Here is a 21,737-nt window from a genome sequence, read left to right as displayed (position 1 = left end):
AAGGCTGAATGAGCCCCGAGATCTAAACTGGCACAAGCTACAGCTTGAGAAACACTCGTGCTAAAATGGAAAAGGACTTGGAGAGCACAGCGCCTTTTCAGGAGAACAGAGAGGAAGACTCAACAGCGGGAGGAACTGAAACAGCCACTTGGATTACTGTCCTAGGTGAGGGGAGGGGGGTCACCCGTGTCACGTGGTCACCTTTGTCACGTGGCCACATTGACAGGATGCAGGTTAGAATTAAGCCCACTGCCGCCCATCGGATGCACAGTGAACATCTAGAGCGTCTCTCCAGTGGTCGTCATCTCTTGGTGGGTCAGAATCGTTTACAAGGTCCTTGTATCTCAGGTAGAAGAGGAGCCTGGGTCCAGGATGCCCCTAAAGTGTGCCTTGTCCCGGACAGAGCTGCACTGCGTCCCCGGCTGCATGGTCTAAGAAGTATCTGCTCCTCAGCAAATGAAGATGACTGGAAAGCCCCGACCCTCAGAGATGAAAGGGGCCCGAGAGAAGGGCTCCACCGACCTCCATTTTTTGAATGGACACGTTTCCTGAATGCGGTCACATCTATATAGCGGATTTCCAGCACCAACTCGCTGTCTGGTCCTGGGAACGATAATAATGGTGCCACCGCTACTCGTACTGGTGCTGCCTTCCTGGAGGGGAAGATCGGGCAGGGAGGCGCTGAGGCTGCGCAGTTGGCTGCCACACCTGAGTCCCCTCCGCAGTCCTAAGAAAGGTTTCAGCCCTGTGTAAGAAGCTGTGTGCTGAGAAAGGAGCCCCTGCAGGTATTCCCATTCCCCAAATGCTGCCTCTTATCAACCCTAAGGAGTCTCGGGCTAGTGGAATTGGAGGCAATGTAAAAGCCTTGCACCTGTTCTGAGATGGGGCAGGTGTGTGGGAATGTGACATTAAACTGCTAGGGACACAGCATCACTCCCAGGTCACCTGCCTCCAGGTCAGAGCACCTCCAGCCCACAGGGTATAAGAGGTACCCGTGGCACCTGTTAAAATGCAGAGTTCTGGTCGCTCCCCGAGGTTCTCATCCTGTAGGGCCTGGGTAGAGCTCCTGTCTGGGTAGAGCCCCCTGTTCTGCACGTTGCACGAGCAACTCAGATGACCCCCAATACACAGTCTGCAGATCAGCCTGAGAACTACTGTCTCGCTCATTACCTATGTCTGCTTCTCAGTTTCTACCCCTTCCCGCTTCTGAAAACTGCCCCTCACAAATGTTTTACCGCAAAGAGCTGGGGGCAGTTGATAGGGGAAAGGTGGCCCCCGAGGTTTTCCATGTGGACGATGTAGCCAGAATTACCCCAACTAATACTGGATACTTAAGTATTTACAGATGCAATTGTCTTGAATTTGCTTCAACCTAATCCGAAAGGGGAAAAAAAAAAAGCTATAAATGATATTGCTAGGGTACCTGATGACATTTGGCTATCCACTGTGGATTAGATAATATCAAGATTGGGACTTCCCTGGTGGTCCAGTGGTTAAGACTCTGTGCTTCCAAAGCAGCAGGGGCCTGTTCCATTCCTGGTGGGTGAATTAAGATCCCATATGCTGCTGGGCGTGGCCAAAAAAAAAAAAGATAATATCAAGGTTAAATTCCTGGTTTTGAACATTGTACTGTGGTTGTATTCTTACTGTTAGGAAATACATACTGAAGTATTTAGAGATAAAAGGACACAATATCTCTGACTTATTCTCAAATGGCTCAGAAAAAATAGTAGTCACACATATGTATACATATACACATAGAGAATATGATGGAAATTGTTCAGTCTGCATAGAGTATATGGGAGTTCCCTGTACTGTTCTTACAACTGTTCTATGTATCTGAAATTATATATCAAAATAAAAAGTTACCCAAAAAAATCCCCAGGTGAGGGGTGGGTGTGGGGATAGAGACTCCGTTCTCTTTACTTTTATGTATGTTTGAAATTTTCTATCATTAAAACAATTCCCTGTACCAAGCCTCAGGTATGGTTTGAGTGGCACCGACCCTGGGCTGCTGGGAGCCTAGACACCATCCACAACATCACGGGCAACGACCTGTGAGCTAGGAGTACCACCTGGATTAGTGGTAAGGTCCTCCACGTTCTGTCCTCCCAACTCCCAACACTTAACGATACACCTTCACAATCTGACTTTTCCAATGTTATTTTTTTCTGATGATTAATATCAAATCTTTTGGGGGGAATCTTACATAAAGACAATTATAAACTAGAAAATAAAAATCACCTTTCAGACACACATTGCCTCTATCACAAAAGAAGTTTTTATTAGGACAGGTGATTTACTTTCAACCCCAGAACTTAGGTTGGGCCCTAGTACCTTTCCTTGCATGATTTAGGATATAAATTTAAGCCAGAATGACTGACTGATTTTTTCAAAGTTCTCATTCAGTTAAAACAGAAAAGGATAGAAGCTGAAGATTATAGGAATCATATGATAACAAGAAAACGCATATGCAGAGATGATATTAAAAATATTTGAGGGCTTCCCTGGTGGCACAGTGGTTGAGAGTCTGCCTGCCGATGCAGGGGACAGGGGTCCATGCCCCAGTCCAGCAAGATCCCACATGCCGCGGAGCGGCTAGGCCTGTGAGCCATGGCCGCCAAGCCTGCGCGTCCGGAGCCTGTGCTCCGCAATGGGAGAGGCCACAACGGTGAGAGGCCCGCATACCGCAAAAAAAAAAAAAAAAAAATTGAGTACACCATAGGGAACTATATTCAATATCTTATAATAACCTATAATGGAGAAGAATCAAAAAAAGATATATATATATATATATATATATATATATATACACACATCCAAATTACTTTGCTATACATGTGAAAGTAACACAATATTGTAAATCAACTATACTTCAATTAAAAAACAACTGACAACCCACAAGGGCACCAACCAACCAAAACCAATGAGAACAGGTTTATTTTTATTTATTTATTTTATTTTTTTTAAGTTATATCTTGCTGTTATTATTTATTTATTTTTTGTGGTACGTGGGCCTCTCACTGTTGTGGCCTCTCCCGTTGCGGAGCACAGGCTCCGGACATGCAGGCTCAGCGGCCATGGCTCACGGGCCCAACAGCTCCACGGCATGTGGGATCTTCCCGGACCGGGGCACGAACCCGTGTCCCCTAGCATTGGCAGGAGGACTCTCAACCACTGCGCCACCAGGGAAGCCCGAGAACAGATTTATTTTTAGATTTAAGCCCTGCAGCTGAGCCAGGTATTGACCCTTTAGCTCTTGGATTGTTGGGAATTCCAGGAGTACCACAGTTATCCAATGATTTTAACCACTGGGCGAACACTGACTGACTACCAGCTCTGTGCATGAAGGAATATTAGCACTAATAACTGTGGTTTATTCCAACCTTCCTGGGAGCTCTGCCAAGTTTAGGTTCGTACCCAGTCTATGCTCAGAGGGTAGCGACAACTCTCCCCAGAGCTCCAGGTAGAGTCAAGACCCTGGAGAAATTCAAGCAGAGCTCAAAAATGTTAATGACTCACCCACTTGTCAGGAGCTAGGGAGCCAAACACAATGGATTTGGGGGTGGGAGATGGGAGGGGGAGATATGTGGGCATTATTCACACTTGCTAATAAATACCTTCTTTTGCTTAGAGAGACTCTAGGGCAAAACAAATGCTTTCAGGGACACTCCAGTGACTCACAGGCTGAGAATAGAGACGATCTTCATTGTAACCATCTGCAAAAGCTTCTTATGAATGTATTTATTAGAGGAGGGAATCGACAAACTACTTCAGGAAACAGTTACATTTTAGAAATTCATTTCTAATTTCATGCACAGAACTTTTAAAGAAGTAAGAGTATTTTCCACTTCTACTCATGCCAAGAGAACATTAAGTTGGATACACTACTTGGGGAAAATTACAGCTGTTCTCTGAGTTATAAAAGGTAGGAGGGGGCTTCCCTGGTGGCGCAGTGGTTGAGAGTCTGCCTGCCGATGCAAGGGACATGGGTTTGTGCCCCAGTCCGAAAAGTTCCCCATGCCGCAGAGCGGCTGGGCCCGTGAGCCATGGCCGCTGAGCCTGCGCGTCCGGAGTCTGTGCTCCGCAACGGGAGAGGCCACAACAGTGAGAGGCCCGCGTACCGCAAAAAAAAAAAAAAAAAAAAAAAAAAAATAGGAGGGTAGAGACCAGGTCTCTGTTTTTTTACACAGTGCCTGGCTCAAGACCATAGGAAATTAATTGCTTGCTTGATAAATGTTTTTTGATGATGAAGTGGAGGATGCTTTGGGAGATGGCCTTGCTCATTCAGGTCACAGGTTGCATTTACAATCATTGTCTCTTTAGGGAACCAAGCTAAAACCAATACAGTCAAATTGCAAGTGCATGATGGTATTCATACAACAGACAGTGATACAGGAAGAAAACAAATTTAAACCTGAGTTCTAAACTCTATTCTTGTACCTCTTCATTTCCAAGTCCACTGGTATTTGATTTTTTTTTTTTCCATTTCAAGGGCAGGGCTTCCCAGGTAGTGCAATGGTTGGGAATCTGCCTGCCAATGCAGGGGACACGGGTTCGAGCCCTGGTCCAGGAAGATCCCACATGCCGCAGAGCAACCAAGCCCGTGTGCCACAACTACTGAGGCTCGCGCGCCTAGAGCCCGTGCTCCGCAACAAGAGAAGCCACTGCAATGAGAAGCCCGCGCACCGCAACGAAGAGTAGCCCCGGCTCGCCGCAACTAGAGAAAGCCTGCACGCAGCAGCGAAAACCCAACGCAGCCAAAAATGAATAAATACATTTATTTAAAAAAAAAAAGTACCTGTTGGGCGAGGTTAAGTGGACTTTTTTTTTTTAAAGTGGACTTTTAAATGCCCTTTTAAGTAAAATTTGAGGCAAGAGAACAGAAATCTGACCGTGAGGTCATCACTGACGTTCTGTGTCACCTGAACAATGAAGACAATGACCAGCCAAGAAACCCATTCATCAGTCTGAGGAAAGTGTGTCCATGGAAAACCTTGGTAAAGAACACATTCTGGGCTTCCCTGGTGGCGCAGTGGTTGAGAGTCCGCCTGCCGATGCGGGGGACACGGGTTCGTGCCCCGGTCCAGCAAGATCCCACGTGCCGCGGAGCGGCTGGGCCCGTGAACCATGGCCGCTGAGCCTGTGCGTCCGGAGCCTGTGCTCTGCAACGGGAGAGGCCACGACAGTGAGAGGCCCGTGTACCGCAAAAAAAAAAAATAAAAAAAAAAGAACACATTCTAAGTCACTCATTGTCCATCTTTTTCTTTTTAATTCCATTCTCCCACAAGGCATTTAACACTTCCCTGTACCCAGAGCAACCTTCTCCAGCCCCATCTCACCCCATAAAATCCCAGAAGAGCAATAAAGAGTTCTGCAAGCTCCCCACTGAGGTCAGGGTGTCTCCCAGGTGGACATGGGTGCAGAGGGGCATGCAGATTCTTGGGGCACTGAGAAAGGCTTCTCTCTCCCCAGTCCTTTCCCCAAAATCACACGGAAAGTTCTTTTACAGGGGCAGAAACATCTTTAAAGTTATGAAACAACATGAAAACTTTCCTTAGAAAGAAAGGCCACACAAAGATTAAACTCATTCATTCGTCTCTTCCTTCATCCATTCCCCCAGCACAGTGTATGTTGAGCAGAGGCCATTGCCAGGTTCTGGGGAGGCAGATGTGCCATGGGAGAGCTCACAGCCTCATGGAAAAGGCAGACATTTACAACTCACTGAAATGACAGCAGGACTGGAGACAAGCTGAACGGGTAGGGAGTAGAGGGGAAGAGCGTGCTAAAGTATGAAATCAGAGCCTTTCCATGGAATGGAGGTGACACCAAAGAGGGAAAGTCATGGGAGGGAGTAAAGGCAGGCCCTGGAGCAGAGGTGTTGGCTGTCCCAGCAGCCATGCCCTCTTCTCCCTTCCCCCAGAGCCTGGGTTTTGTTTGGCTCTTAACCCCTGCCTCATGTGGCATGTGGCTCAGTGGCTAACCCTGATTAGCCTGAATCCCTTGCCAACGATGGTTTAACAAGGGACTTGGGACACAATCCTGCAAGTGAGACTTGAGGAGACATCAGCTGTGAGATGACCAGGAGAGAGTTTCTCTCTGATGAGACTTCAGGAAGGGGCAGCCTCTCTCCTCTTCTGTAGGACATTGTTGTAACTCCTGGAACTCTGGCAGCCATCTTGTAACCACAAGGAAAACTAAACTCCACAAGGCCACCATGGCAGAAATGAAACCTGCTCTTTGATGTTATTACTGAGTCATCCCACAAGTGCCCTACCTTGGGATTACTTACCAGTGAAATTAGAAATTTTCTTTATCTTTTATGCCATCCTAAGTTGAGTTTTGTGCTACTTGCAGCCAAAAGCATCCTTTGTGGAAGGTGGCCCTTTCCTGAGGCATCCTCACCTTTACCAGTTCATCTATTAAATAGACAAGCTGAATTCCCAAAGGCCATGCACAGAGACTTCCTGTTATTTTTCTCCAGCTCTACTCATGAAAATAAAATTAATTTTCTAGCCCATGAATTAAACATCACTGCTGCCAGCTGAAAAATTTTAGCAACAGCATTTTGTTGGCAAGGGAAGCAGGATCCCGACATGTTCTAAAATAAGCTACAAGGAGGCAGGAGGGGAGGAGGGAAGGCAAAGGGGAGGAGGCCATTAAACGGAAAAAGAAAGAGTTGCCAAATCCCAGCCGTGAGCAGCTTCTCTGACCCGTCGGCCTGTGGCCTGACTTGAGGGAGTGCTTCTCTAAGTTCAGTGCAGATGGGTCACCTGGAGACCTTATCAGTACAGGTAGTGATTCCATAGGTCCAGGGTGGGGTCTGAGAGTCTTTCTTTATAACAAGCTCCCAGGTGATGTTGCTGGACCACAGCCTGCAGGGACCCACAGAGCCCTCTGAAATAAGCTGCAGAAATGGGAAGCAGGACATTAAGAAGGAGGGTAGTGGGGCTTCCCTGGTGGCGCAGTGGTTGAGAGTCTGCCTGCCGATGCAGGGGACACGGGTTCGTGCCCCGGTCTGGGAAGATTCCACATGCCGCGGAGCGGCTGGGCCCGTGAGCCATGGTCACTGAGCCTGAGCGTCCGGAGACTGTGCTCCGGAACGGGAGAGGCCGCAGCAGTGAGAGGCCCACGTACCGCAAAGAAAAAAAAAAAAAAAAGAAGGAGCGTAGTGAGAACCAGCTGTTTAAGCTCAGGTTCAAGGGAGGAAGTGAGGTGAGAAGAACTCCTGTACCTCTGAGAAACAGAGGAAAGAGGAACACAGGAGGAGGAGAGAGCCCTGGGTCTGGTGTGCCTGTGCTATTATACCCTTGGGGCTTTTTAGTAATTTAGTCCTGGGACAATACCCCTGAATCTGTGAGATCAAAGGCCCAGCTGAGACATTATTTCTAGCTCTCCCTCAGCTCTGGCCAGCCTGAGGGAGGTGCACACCTGCTCCAAGGTCTCAGGGTCTTTCCTGAAAATCTTCAGACTCACTCATCCCACTGCCATGTGTCTGGTCTTGAAGTTATACACCAAGAGCCACTGGTGTGTGAGGTGGGTGAGAGGAGGTGCGAGGCAGGGACAGGCTGAAGGGCAGCCTCCCTGAAAGCCTGATCTCCTCCCAGTCTTTGTGTTCCTGTTGAATCTTCCTGCCCTGGATCTGGGCCCTGATCACCTTCAGCCTTGCTGAAGCATCAGGTCCTTGACTGGCTCTCCTCTCTCCCCTCGGGAGATCTGTAGCCTGTGGCTACAATGCCATCTCATCCAAACCCCTCGGCCAGCCAGCCTCGGGCCTCCTGGAGGCTCAGTCCAGCCACCTCCTCCTCTGGGAAGCCGCCCCAACTCCCCCAGGCTGGCACCTGCAGCTAATGCTGCCTTGGCGGTTCTCACCTGTGCACCCGTCTGTCTCTCCAACTGGCCTTAAGTGCCACGAAGTCAGGGATGGTGTCGGTGCCTGGCATGTAATGGGTGAGTAATAAGCATAACTGAATGTGGATAAGGGAATTAAATAATGGTTCTCAGCCCTGCTGTGCATCAGAAACACCTTAATGCCTTTTTCAAAAAAATAAAAAAGCCAGGACCTCACTCCTACAGATTCCAGTGCAGTAGGTCTGGCGGTGGGGTGGGGTGGGGGGGCGCCAGGCTTCTGAATATTTCAAAGGATCCCCAAGTGATTCTGATATGTTTTGACAATAGTTGAAAAGGAAAAAAATGAATGAATTAGTGGACAAATGTATATGTGACTGCATGTGCAACTGTGAGGCTCTCTCTCGTGGCCGTTCACCCTCAGAGCGAACAAACGGCAGACATTTATGAGGGAGGATAGCGGGTCCCTGTTGGGGTGGCCACCATCCCATTGCCAGGGAAAACAAAGTCAGAAAACCAACTGCTTTACCCCTGACCAGGGCTTTCTGACAACCAGGGGGCAGTCGGAACAAGTCCCAGCCACCACAGGGGGAGCTAAAGGAAGGGAAGGAGTGAAGGGAAGCACCAAGGGCCAAGGTCCTTACTCTCCTTCCTTTCACTCCAGCTGCGACATGCCGCTGGTTGTACTGCTGTTCTCACTGTGCAGCTGGGGACACTGAGGCTAGGGAGGGTGAGCGATCTGCCCAAGGCTATAGCTAGGCCTTGAACCCACATCCTCTGACTCTAACATCCATACTCTTAACCCCAGGGTGGCACTTCCACAGAAGCAGGACACATCACAGCAGAGGGATGGCGAGACTGCACACCAGAGACTACAGAATGTCATAATAAATGCTCAACAGGAATAATGCCAACCAAATACGATGTTGCCTTTCATAAAAATTTAGAGAAACCACCATGACTGTGTCACCCTTTTGTAAATCTCTCAGTGACTTTTCCAAGCAATTATTATGATTTTATACAATACACAAATCAGGGTAAGATGAGAACTAAATGTTACACGAGGTCAGGATCATTTCTTTGGATGTAAAGGCTATGCCTTATATTCGAGCCACAAGAAGTCCCAGACAAACAGACACGGAAGCCCTGCAGGTTCCCTGACGCCTGGCCCACGGTGGGGTTGGTAGTAACAGAGAGCATTGCGTGTCTATCCTCTGGCACCAGTTTGACATTTTCCCTGATTCTTAAAACAACTTTCAGCTCAGTATTATCATCCCTATTTCAGAGACCAGGAAACGGAGGCGCACACACTGGAAAGGGACCCGCCTGAAGTTGAACTAAGTGGCAATGCTGGGATTCCAGCTCTGGTTTCTACTCTGCAGAGCGACTTCACATTTCAGGATGACAGTGCAGTTGGCAGTGACCTTGACCAGTGTTAGAAAAAAAACGAGTTAATAATGTTAACCTCAACCTATATTTATAGTTGTTTAGACTATTAAGCCAGCAAAAGCACACTCCATTCTCTCAGGTTTCGCTGCACTCCACCCAGCCTTGGGTAGGGCTCTTAGTGCTTGCCTGGTTATTAAAAATGCAAGAGTTGCAACAATGGGCTGGGAATTACAAGGTTTAAAAGGAAGATTCATTTATGTTTTTCAGTTTTTTAGTAGTTTGAGCATTAAAGATTAAAAAAAAAAAAGATGATTCAAGGAGACAGAAACGGGGAAAAAAGTCAAAACTGAGACCCTAAGACATTTAGGAGAAATGATTTGGCCCTGTTTTTACAGCAATTGCAACGGTCAAAAAGCCCCAAAGAAAACACTGAAGACCAGGTGAGTTATCAGCTGAACAAAAAGATTCTTATTTACAAAATAGTGGCCTTCTGGAGGAAAATAGGAGGAAGAGAGGATGAAAGAGAAGGGAATGGGGGAGGGAGGAGGGACAGGGGGATCTGTGTTCATTTCTCTTTGGAGACTTTGAGAAAGAACCCTTGTTTCCCAAGCCAAAGCAACCTTTTCCATGCAAGAGAGGCAACGAAGCCATGTTGTGTGCCAGCTTTGTAGAATTGATTGTGCTGCAAGAGGGCCTTTTTTCCTTCTACTAAAGAAAAAAAGCCAGTATCAGGACCAAGAATAATAAGAGCAGCTAACAATTACTGGACATCAGCCAAGGTGCAGGCACTGTGCTAAGTAGTTTACACCTATTATTGAATTTAATTCTCACAACCTCATGAGCAAGAAGTATTGATATACCCATTTTACAGGTGAGAAAGCTGAGGTCTGGAGATGTTCATTTGCCCAAGGCCATGCAGCTGGTAAGTAAGTAGGAGAGCAAGGATTCACATTCTCAGTTGTTTCTCTTCTGAGCTGTGCTCACCCTAGAAAACCCGGAGGTAAAACAGAAGTCCATGGCCACGCATTCTTGGAGCGCCTCAACAATGTTAGGGATTTGATGGAAAAAGAAGCACAACAAAGACATCAGGACCATCAAAGGTGTGGATTCAGGTTACCCAAGGCCTGACCGAAGACAACTCATCTTTGGGCAACTCTCAGAATTGGACAGAATTTTTTTTTTTTTTTTTTTTTTGCGGTACGCGGGCCTCTCTCACTGTTGTGGCCTCTCCCGTTGCGGAGCACAGCCTCCGGACGCGCAGGCTCAGCGGCCATGGCTCACGGGCCCAGCCGCTCCGCAGCACGTGGGATCCTCCCGGACCGGGGCACGTACCCGTGTCCCCTGCATCGGCAGGCGGACCCACAACCACTGTGCCACCAGGGAAGCCCAGAATTGGACAGAATTTGACTGATGGACCAGTACCTTCCAAACCCCAGCCTCTCCTGATCCTCCCTCCTGCTAGACTGCCTTGTCAATTCCTGCCACCACTCAGATTCCTCGCCATAGGCTGTGTTCCAGCAACCTGAAGGGTACCAGAGAATCCTGTATCTACCTTAGCAATTGTCACATTTGCCCTGGGGCAAGATGGAAGGGAGCAGGGCATATTACTGTTTTGCATGCCTGATACTATCACTGAAATTGTCATGATGTCACCAAGGCATATTTAGGGGATTCGGATGACATTTCAAGGGAAACCAGAAAAGTCCCTCACGTTTTTGGAAACCAATGGCCAGAATGCCTGGAGACAGGGCAAAGCTGCTGGGAAGGAGCACAGGTCTTTGACCTCGACACCACAACTGCTGCCTCTCACTCTCCTATTCTGCTCATCCTGGGATTCAGGGCATGAACAACTGCCCCTTTGGCCAAAAACCCTCAAAGCAGGCATTTTTTGAGCTCAAGGCTTCAGGTGAAGATTTTTCCTCCAGCTGGAGGTCGTGTTCTGTCCTCAAAAGTCATAAACTCATCCCTCAGGACCTGTGGGCACCAAGAGCATTCCGTTCTGACAGCCTGCCCACTCAGAAAACTGCAAGGATAAGACGAGAAAACAACTTGCTCTGGGCCCAAGGAGAGTCATAAAAAGGTGGGGAGTGAGGCAGTGGAGGAGGTCTGGACTGAACAACTTGATGGGATCTTTCATGGATGACATTTTACTGCCACGCAAATTACTCTTCGCACAACTGAACACCTAAAACATCCTCTGCTGGGTGCTCTGCATGGATGCCTCCTGTTTCCAGGGCAACCATACCTGGGGTGGAGGGTGGCAAGCAATAATAGATGGGCTAGTTAAGCCTACTGCCTTGACAACTCAGGTCCCCGAAGTGGATGAACAGCCCACTGGTGCATGAACTCGGTCCTAACACTAGACAGAGCCAGTGGGAGAGATGATGAAAAGGGCATCCAGTGGGGAGAAACTTGTAGCTCAAGGCACCAGGGCTTTCAATGAAAATAAGCCTGATCAACAGTCTCCCTAAAGATTCTAGCCATCAGCACACCGATCTTAGCTGTCTCTCTCCCTCACTTCTTCTCTCACAAGATATCCATCAGATAACATTCACTTACTTGGAATGTTTCTAAGTCATAAGTTTGAATCTTGAAACTACAATATCCACCACTGTCGGCTCTTTTTCTGTTTGTTTGTTTGGGTTTTTTTGGAGCGGGGGAGCAATGAAACCCAGGTAGGGAGTGAATCAAGATTCAGGGAATGGAACTGATGAAAAGTAGCTAAGGCAGAGGACTATGCAGGAAGGCACAAGGATGGGCTTGGCAACATCACCCACAAAGGGGAATCCAGAGTCCTGCAGTGTGTTGACTTCTCCGGGGAAGCTGGAGGAGTTTGAGGCCGAGGACGGTGTCTTCTGGCCAAGGTCTTTCAGAAGAAAGATTCTGTCTCCACCACAGTGAGTGGCCTGGAAAGGGCAGAGGTGAGTGGCAAACCTGGAGAGGAGGCCTTGTCCTTGTGGCTCCTGGTGGGATGCCAGAACCAGCGGGTGGGTGGCTGTAAGGGATGGAGCCTGTGGGTCTGTGGAGCTCCAGGCATGTAAGACAATATTTTTTTTTTTGTTTTGTTTTGTGGTACGCGGGCCTCTCACTGTTGTGGCCTCTCCCGTTGCGGAGCACAGGCTCCAGACGCGCAGGCTCAGCAGCCATGGCTCACGGGCCCAGCCACTCCGCGGCATGTGGGATCTTCCCAGACCGGGGCACGAACCCGTGTCCCCTGCATCGGCAGGCAGACTCTCAACCACTGCGCCACCAGGGAAGCCCCTAAGACAATATTTTAAGTGCTCACTTCTCCCTGCAGCTATTAAAGCTAAGCCCCAATCCCCTGGAGGCAGGTGAGCTCTGAAGTCCAAAGGCACAGTCCTGCCCCTGCAGGGAGGAGTGGGGTGGAGAGGGAGAAGCTCCCTGGAGGATCCAGGGCAATAAGGGTGTTGGTTGGCAGGTGGGGGGAGTGTGTCCATGAAGCAATGACTGAGCATCTCACAATCTAGTCATCTGGAGGTAAAGGAAGAAGACAGGGAGAATGAAACCAACACATAACAGCAAAGAAGATGGTGAAAAGGACACTGAATTGAGGAGGTGTACTGAGCAGGGGAGGGCTGAGCAGGGAGGTTACCCAAAGCTTAGGGGGCTCTGGGAGGTTTCACAAATTCCCAAAGACGCCCCGCCCCTCTCATCATTCCTCAGCTCTGCTCAGCCACACTCCCCTAAGAGGCACCCATCTTCTGGAAGAGTTTGCTTCCGAGAGCAGGGACTGCAGAGTTTCAGGGGAAGGCTTGGAACCGAGTGGCCCCATTATGAACCCAGGCATTTGGAGCTGGCACTATGCTAAATAAGACACCTTGCAGAAAAAGGTTTTCTTATTTTCTTCCTTCCTCCTCCACTCTGGGAATAAAAGTAGGTTGTGTTTCTCCTGCCCCCGTTCCTTGGCGATCTCGGAAAGGAGAGCTGAAAGGGCTTCTTGGATCACCTCGTCCAATTCTCAGCCCAGGATATCAAGGCCAGCGTCTTTTGTCTCGGCTAACGTGGCCACTGCAGGGACTGAGGCCAAAACCAGTTGCTGGGGCAGGGGGTGTTGGAAGTGGTTCTGAGGTCAGCCACCGGAGTCACGTAGGGCAGGCACTCGGCCCCCGGGCCCCGGGAGGTGGGGGGGATTGGAGGGGGGTGGTCCTGGGCTCCCTCCCATGCCGGCAGGGTTGGGGGTGCTAGGAAAGAGGGTGGCGAGAGGGAGAGCTACAGGTGCGGTGACAGACAGGCACTGGTCAGAAGGGATAGGTCCCGTAGGGGATCTGCTCGGCCACGGTCTGAGCTTTGTGCCGGGGGCAGAGCGCTCTCACCGCGGGGTTGGTGTGCTCGCCAAGAAACTTCTGGGACCGTAGAAGTGCAACTGGGCACAAAAGATCACGGAGGGGGCAGGGATGGGGGCCTTGCAGGGGCAGGAAGGGAACTGGTGTCTTCCATCTCCTGCGCGAACATCAAGACTGATGCGGTGCCGGGTCTCTCCACCCCCGCTCCAACTCCCTTTCTTGTCCTCAACTCGGCCCCAAGGTCCGTGGCCCACAGAGGAGACTGAGAAGCCGAAGGGCGCAGAAAGGAGTGCCCCTGGGACCCGCCTGGGCGACACAATCATCCCATCGGTCTCCCCGCCCTGGTACCCGGGTTCAGCCGCTGTGCCTCTGCGCACAGAGGTGGCGCCGAAGGACCCCGAGTCCATCCAGGCGCCGCCAAAGGCGCCTACTCAAGCTGACAGCGGGGGAGGCAGAAGTTGAAAATACCAGCACAGAAATACCTGCCTGTCCCAAAGGCCGGACGACTACAGGCCGGGGGACCGGGGCGCGTGGTGGGGAGGCGAGCGGAGAGCGGAGGGGGGCTCCGCACCGCCCGAAGCCAGCGGCGACCCGCGACCCCGCGCGACCCGGCGCCGCCTCGCCTCGGTGCCCGGGGCGCAGGAGGCGCCGGCGGAACTTACCCCAGAGCAGAGTGAGCGGCTGGGCTTTGGGGATGAGCACCAGGGAGTACACGGCCCCCAAGTGGAGCAGGCTCATCAGGAAGACGTTCCTCCAGACGATGTCCTGCCGCTGCCCGCGCGCGCCGGGCTTCTCCCGGCCGCCGCCGCCGCCCTCCGAGCCCTGGACCCCGAAGCCCACACGGATTTCCTCCTTGGCGTTGCGGAAGGGGACCTTCCCCTCGCCGGCGGCCGGGCCTGGCATGGCTGGGGAGAGGCGGGCGCTCGTGGCAGCGGCAGCAAGCTGGCGATAAGACGGCGCGGCGCTCTCCGGGGCGGGCGACGGCTTCTGCCTTTTAGGAGGGGATTTCCGCACCTCCCGTCCCCGCCTTCCCGACGCTTCTCTGCTTCCTTCTCTTTTCTTCTGGCGTTCAGCGTGGCTTAAGGATGCAAATCTTGGCGCCCGGCATCTGTTGCTGGCGAGTCACCCTTACCGCTGCCGGGGCTGAACTCTGCGGCGAGGAACAGGAGGCGAGCGCCAGGGGCTGGAGGGGACGCAGGGGGGTGGGGGGAGGGGGTGTGGAAAGAGCCGAGAAAGCGGCGGAGGAGGGAGCGCTCCGAGGGAGCTGGGAAGAAAGACCTGCATAGCTACAGCCAATCAGGATCGCCTGTGGGGCTCTTAAAGAGAAAGGCGCCTCCTGGGCCTCCGCTGCCCGGGCTCCCCGGGGCCGGACGGGGCATCCTGGTCGGCAGGCAGTGGGCAGCCTCCGCCCGCGGGTGGGTGAGCTGTGGCTCCCAGGTCAGGGAGCCTGCAGAGGGGCTCACAGCACTTCTGCAGCTGTTGTGTGTTTCTACGGTTCCCAGAAATACCCTTCCCTGTTGAAAAGACTTCTTTTTGCTTTGAAGCTACGGGCTGGAGGATTTACAATACTTGCCCCAGGTCGCAACACAAGTTAAGGCCAAATCTGAGTTGAGAATCACAAGTCCCTGTGTCTCCCGGTTTCTATGGCTCCTTGGGCCTGTGGGGGGTTGCAGGCAGCCGCTCAACTTTTTTTTTTTTTTAATAAAACACCTTTATTGGAGTATAATAGCTTTATAATGTGGTGTTTCAGTTTCTGTTGTATAACAAAGTGAATCAGCTATACGTATACATATATCCCCATATCCCCTCCCTCTTGCCTCTCCCTCCCACCCTCCCTAACCCACCCATCTAGGTGGTCACAAAGCCCCGAGCTGCTCAACTCCTTATTGGACAGGTTGCAGCCAGACACAAAGTAGGTGCTCAAATAATGCCTATTAGATGATGAATAAATGATTTGGGGGCTGTTAGTATACAGTAGTGCGCTGCCACTGCGCGGCTCATCAGCCACGCAACTGTTTGTGGCAAATTCTCTGCTAACCAGTGCGTTTCTGCACTGTCTCCTAAGCCTCCAAGTCAGCACCGTTGAGATGGAGCTTTGGAAAAACATCACCTGGAACGTTCCAAGGAAACTTAACCTCAGAAGAATCGTGTCTGCTCATTCCTCCCCTCCCAACGCGGATAATTTAGAACTATCCAGAGGGAGCCCTGATCATACAGAAGCCCAGAGGAGGGCGAGCTGGCCGTGTCCCAAGCAGCTGTGGCTGCACCTGCGGCGGATAGCAGAAGCAAAGGAATGGAAGCTAGGGGCTCTGCATTCTACTTCTAATTCACTGTGACCCAACTCAGTCCTCTGGGGACAAATTTCCTTACCAGGAACTAAGCTTTATTCTTCTTTCCAGCTTGCAAAGTCTATAACTGTGACTTTGAAAGGATACCATTATGTTGACAAAGAAAGCTGATTTTTGGATCAACTGTTGTTAGGAATCCTTTCCAGCATTACAGGAGAGGGGAAAAAATTACCAAGAATTGACTACATGAAAGGGCCATACATGAGCATCTCATTGTTAGCAGACCAGAATCAGCCCAATCAGCCAGAAAAAACAATACCTAATTTAAAACTGAAGCAACGTATGTGGCTTGTGGAATGGTGGCCACTGAGCCAGTGTTATGGTGTTGCTTCAGTTGGAGCTGAACTTATAGAATGAAGGGACACTTGCCCGGCCACCAGATAAATGTCGGCCCTGTCGTTAGACCAGTGAGACAACAGAACATGAGACTTGAGGGCATAAACCTCATCAGCCTGCTCAACCTTGGCTTTAGAACGAACCACTTTTTCTTCTCATGTTCCCTCTGCTCCCCACAGCCACCAGACCCACATATTCCCTGTAGTTCTCTATTCAGACTGTCCTTTCTCTAGGGGTGGAGTAGTTGTTCTGTCAAAAGCCTCTCTCTGGGTTATTGTAATGACCCACCGCACCCTCACGCTAACCATTCAGTCATTTGTTGGGCAGGCAGTGTGCACCAGTCCTGCTATGTGCCAGCACTGGTGCACACTGGGGATACGAGGACGAATAAGGTGTGGTCCATGCCCTGAAGGAGCTCCTCATCTAGGAGGGATGAAAGATCAAACAAATGTTACCTCTTGGCTATGAACTGGGAAGGACAGGAAGGTCCAGTCCGTTATCAGAAAAAAAAAAAAATTCTTGTTAGGCATCAAGTGTACATGCAAAGCGTTCAGGGGAGGCAGCAAAATAGTCCTTTATGTGGCCCCAGAGTACCTTATCTGTTACATAAGCTACTTTATCTTGGCTCTATTTTAAATGAATATCTTCCTCTCTTCCTGCCAACAGGTCAGACTGGGGGTGGCCAATCATTTCAGTTGGTTGGACTCATGATAGAGAAGGGGATGTTTTCATCTGTTGGAGGTGGGAGGACATGCTCCTCAGGCCTTTCCGATGCTGCTTCCAGAGGGATGGCTGAAGGACATTAGCCCCTCCAGATCTAGCCTCAGGGTGACACCTCTACACATACAAGGTATACTCTTGAATATCCCCTGTAGCATATTATGCAGTCAGGGCTACTGTCTTTTCTCCATCTTACTAAAGACCCTAGTATATTTTCTTAGCTTCTGGTCAAGACCCTAGAAGTGGATGGGTATTCATCTCACTCATGGGACAGTAACCCTTATCCTGTCAAACAAAGAATTACCGAAAATGTGATAAGACCCTATTAGAGGTATGTGCAGGAAGTGGAGGCATGAAGGAGTAGTTAATTCACACTAGAGGGGAGGAGGCCGGTGATATCTGGGTAAGGGTTTTTTTTTTTTCTTTTTTTGGGGACTTGATTTTTAAAAATTTTAAATTTTGGTAAAATACACATAACAATTACCATCTTAATCATTTTTAAGTGTTCACTTCAATAGTGTTAAATATATTCACATGGATATGTAACCAATCTCCAGAACTTTTTTACCCTGCAAAGCTGAAAATCTATACACATCAAACAACTCTCCATTTCTCTGTCTCCCTACTCTCTGGCATCTGCCATGTTGTACTTACTGTTTCTATGCATTTGACTACTCTGGATATCTCATAATATAGTATTTGCCTTTTTCTGACTGGCTTACATCACTTAGCGTAATGTCTTCAAGTTTCATCTATATTGTAGCATGTGTCAGAATTTTCTTCCTGTTTAAGGCCAAATAATATACCTCTCTCTCTCTACACACACACACACACACACACACACACACACACACACACACACTACATTTTGCTTATCCACTCATCCATCAATGGACACTCGGGTTACTTCCACCTTTTGGCTATTGTGAATAATGCTGCTATGAACATGGATGTACTGTTATACCTGCTTTCAATTGTTTTGGATATATACCTAGAAGTAGGACTGCTGGATTTTATGGTAATTCTATATTTAATTTTTTTGTGGAACTTCTATACTGTTTCCCATAGCAGCTGCACCATTTTACATTCCCACCAACGGTGCACAAGAGTTCCAATTTCTCCACATCTTCACTAACACTTGTTATATTCTGTTTTTTTATGTTTTTCGATTACAGCCATCCTAATGGGTGTGAGGTGATATCTCGTTGTGGTTTTTGATTAGCGATGTTGAGCAGCTTTTCATGTCACCTTTGGAGAAATGTCTATTCTAGTCTTTGCCCATTTTTAAATTAGATGTTGCTTGGTTTTCTGTTGTTGAGTTGCAGGAGTTCTTTATATATTCTGGATCTTAACCCCTTGTTAGATAAATGGCTTGCAAATACTTTCTCCCATTCCATAGTTTGCCTTTTTACTGTTGTGTTTTTGATGCTTAGAAGTTTTAAATATTGATGTAGTCTAATTTATCTAATTTTACTTTTGTTCCCTGTACTTTTGGTGTCATATTCAAGAAATCATTGCCAAATCCAATGAAGCTCTCTCCCTGTGTTTTCTTCTAAGAGTTTTATAGTTTTTATTTTTTATGTTTAGGTCTTTGATCCATTTTAAGTTAACTTTTGTATATGGTGTATGGTAAGGGTCCATGTCATTCTTTTGCACGTGGATACCAGTTTTTTAAACACTATCTGTTGAAAAGACTCTCCTTTCCCCATTGAAAGGTTTTGGCATCCTCGCTGAAGATCATTTGACCATATACTTGAGGGTTTATTTCTGGACTTTCTATTTTATTCCATTGGTCTATATGTCTGTCTTTTTGCCAGTACCACATTGTTTTGATTACTGTTGCCTTGTAATAAGTTTTGAAACCAAGAAGTATGAGACCTCCAACTTTGTTCTTCTTTGTCAAGATTATTATAGTTATTTAGGGTCCAGTGAAATTCCGTGTGAATTTTAGGATGGTTTTTTTTCTGTTTCTGCAAAAAATGTCACTGAGATTTTTATAAGGATTGCATTAAATCTGGAGATCACTTTGGTTAGTATTGACATCTTAACAGTATTAATTCTCCAGTCCATGAACATGGAAAGTTTTTCCATTTATTTGTGCCTTCTTTAATTTCTCTTAGCATCATTTTGTAGTTTTCAGTGTACAAGTCTTTTGCCTCTTCAGTTAAGTTTACAGGGTAAGGATTTTGAAGAAGTACTGTCTAATAGAAATACAATGCATGCCACGAATTCAAGCCACTTGTATAAATTTAAATTTTCTAATAGCCACATAGAAAGAAACAATAAATTTTAATAATATTTTACTTAACCCAATATATCCAAAATATTATCTTTTCAATAGGTAATCAATGTAAAATTACTGGGACATTTATACTTTTTTTCACACACTGTCTTCAAAATCCAATGTTTATACTTACAGCACAGCACATCTTAATTCAGGTTAGCCTCATGTGGCTACTGGCTACATATTAGAGAGCACAGTTTTGAAGGATGAGTAGTTTACTAGACAAAGAAATGGAGGAGGGCAACCTAGGCAGAGAAAATAGTGTGAGCAAAAGCTTTTTCATTTGTCGCTTAGAGAGATGTCTGGAATATCCGAAGTGAAAGTAGAGAAATGGTGGGAGATGAAGATGAAATGTCATGCAGTGGGCAGCCCATGAAGGTAGGTGGGTGCCTTTCATGCCCAGCAGAAGTAGCCATGTGAGGGGAGTCACTGACTGGCTTTATGCAGCGTAATAAGATGATCAAGTAAGACAAAGGTACAGATTCTGGAAAAGATGTGTTAGAGAGGAGAAGATAAAGCCAGAGGAACTCAAATAGAAGAACCAACAGGATTTGATGCTTGACTGAAAATGAAGGAGGAGAAATTAAAAGTACAGGATTCTTTTTGGGTCTCTGGGTTGGATATTCAGGTGAAAAACAATGTCACTTACTGAGATACTAAATCGTACTGTGTTTATTACCATTTTTGTGAAATGGGGATAATAATACCTCCCGTACGGTATTTCTATGGTGACTAAAGTTTAGAACAGTGTCTGGCATGTAGTAAGGAATCCATAAATATTAGTCATCATGATCATCATCACAGGGATCATCATTTTTGAGAAGGGACTGAAGAAATATTCAGTATATTCAACATTTGTTAAATATACATATAGGCCTGGAGCCCAGCAAAGGTCTAGGCTGGAGAGAGTAACCTAGTGGTAGTTCAATTTAGTAAAATCCATGGCAGTGGAAGCAGTTGCCCAGGGAAGGTAAGAAAAGGACTCAGGACAGCCATCTAGTGAACTGCTATTTGTGAGAATATCAAAGAAAGAGAAGCCAGTGGTGTGGACAAAGAAGGACTGATGAGAGATGGGGAAGAAGCAGCAGAGTGTGGGGGAGCAACCTTGAATACTACAGAAAGGCTGGGGAGGATGGGAATGAAGAGACCACCTCGTACAGAGGTCATCGCTGACCTTTGCCAAGGCCTTTTCATTGAGTGGTGGGAACAGACCTTACACAGAGTTGTGTTTAAGAATAAGAAGGAGGGCTTCCCTGGTGGCGCAGTGGTTGAGAGTCCGCCTACCGATGCAGGGGATGCGGGTTCGTGCCCCGGTCCAGGAAGATCCCACATGCCGCGGAGCGGCTGGGCCCATGAGCCATGGCCGCTGAGCCTGCGCGTCCGGAGCCTATGCTCCGAAACGGGAGAGACCACAACAGTGAGAGGCCCGCGTACCGCAAAAAAAAAAAAAAAAAAAAGAATAAGGAGGAGGAGGGGGACTTCCTTGGTGGTCCAGTGGTTAACCCTGCACTTCCAATGCAGGGGGGTCAGGTTCGAACCATGGTTGGGAAACTAAGATCCAACATGCTGCGGGGCTCGGCAAAAAAAAAAAAAAAAGAATAAGCAGGAGGAGACAAGCATGGCATACCTATGTAAATTAATTTTCAAGAAGCTTGGCAATGAAGAGGCGAAGGACAGAGAGGTGAAGTTGAGTGTGTTTCTGAGGAATCTGAATATATCTATTGGGTTAGGGAATGATAATGAAAGGTCAAATGTCAAAAATATAAGAAAGAGGATGCTTGATGGAACTATTTTCCTAGGGTTCAGGGTTAGACAGGATGGGATCAGGTGATCAGATGGTTGGCTTAACTTTGAAGAGAGGGACAGCTTTTTCTTGACACTGGAAGGAAATGAGGATGAGGGCGGATTTAGCTTGCAGAGTGAGCCAGTAAAGTGAGGCAGGGTGCTGTGATGGCTGGTTTGCTCTGAAGGGAAGGTCAGATCACCTGCTAGGTAAGCAGAGTGGGAATTTGGTAGAAAGCTGGGGAAAAGTGATGAAAGATGCCAGGAGCTGTTGAGCAGAATGAGAGAGGAAGCTGACCAGGACCCCTAAAAGGTTGTAGAGCCAAATTAAGGGCCCAAGTAAGAATGGAAGCCACAGGCTCGTAAGGCGCCAGTCTGCACAGTCATGTTGACACAGCCTCACTCGGCAGTTGGCTGGGATCTCCAGATTGAAGTGGGGATGGGGGCTTGGTGGGAGAGAGAGCCAGGTAACTGAGGTGCTGGTGAGACAGAAGTTTGTGAGGAGTCCAGGCTGGGGAAAGGGGGAGGAAATGTGATCAGAAGGAAGCTAAGGACTCACAAGTAGTGGAGGAAGCAAAGGCATCGAGGTTTTGAGGAAGTTGAAGGGTAGATTTCTATCTGTCAGGGAATGAGAATAAAGGAAGCAATGGCCACTGTGCACCAAGAGTGGGATTCGGAATTTAGGACCTATAGTGGTTGAAGAGTTTCCAATGATAAACTCCAAGG

At 48.3% G+C, this 21,737-nt stretch overlaps 1 protein-coding gene across 1 annotated transcript in view; it reads right to left on the bottom strand.

The window, feature by feature from the left end:
* SCD5 (stearoyl-CoA desaturase 5) overlaps positions 1 to 14,731 on the bottom strand; it is a 157,280-nt gene extending 142,549 nt beyond the window's left edge. Inside the window, exon 1 of the mRNA XM_060011670.1 lies at positions 14,204 to 14,731. Within this exon, the coding sequence (XP_059867653.1) occupies positions 14,204 to 14,444 (241 nt within the window). The 5' untranslated portion in view covers positions 14,445 to 14,731. The remainder of the gene's footprint in view (positions 1 to 14,203) is intronic.
* Positions 14,732 to 21,737: the final 7,006 nt, after the last annotated feature.

Source organism: Delphinus delphis, chromosome 5 (genome assembly GCF_949987515.2).
Source record: "Delphinus delphis chromosome 5, mDelDel1.2, whole genome shotgun sequence".
Classification (NCBI taxonomy): domain Eukaryota; kingdom Metazoa; phylum Chordata; class Mammalia; order Artiodactyla; family Delphinidae; genus Delphinus; species Delphinus delphis.
The sequence above is the reverse complement of the archived record's forward strand: the minus strand, read 5'-3'. Positions and strand labels throughout refer to the sequence as shown.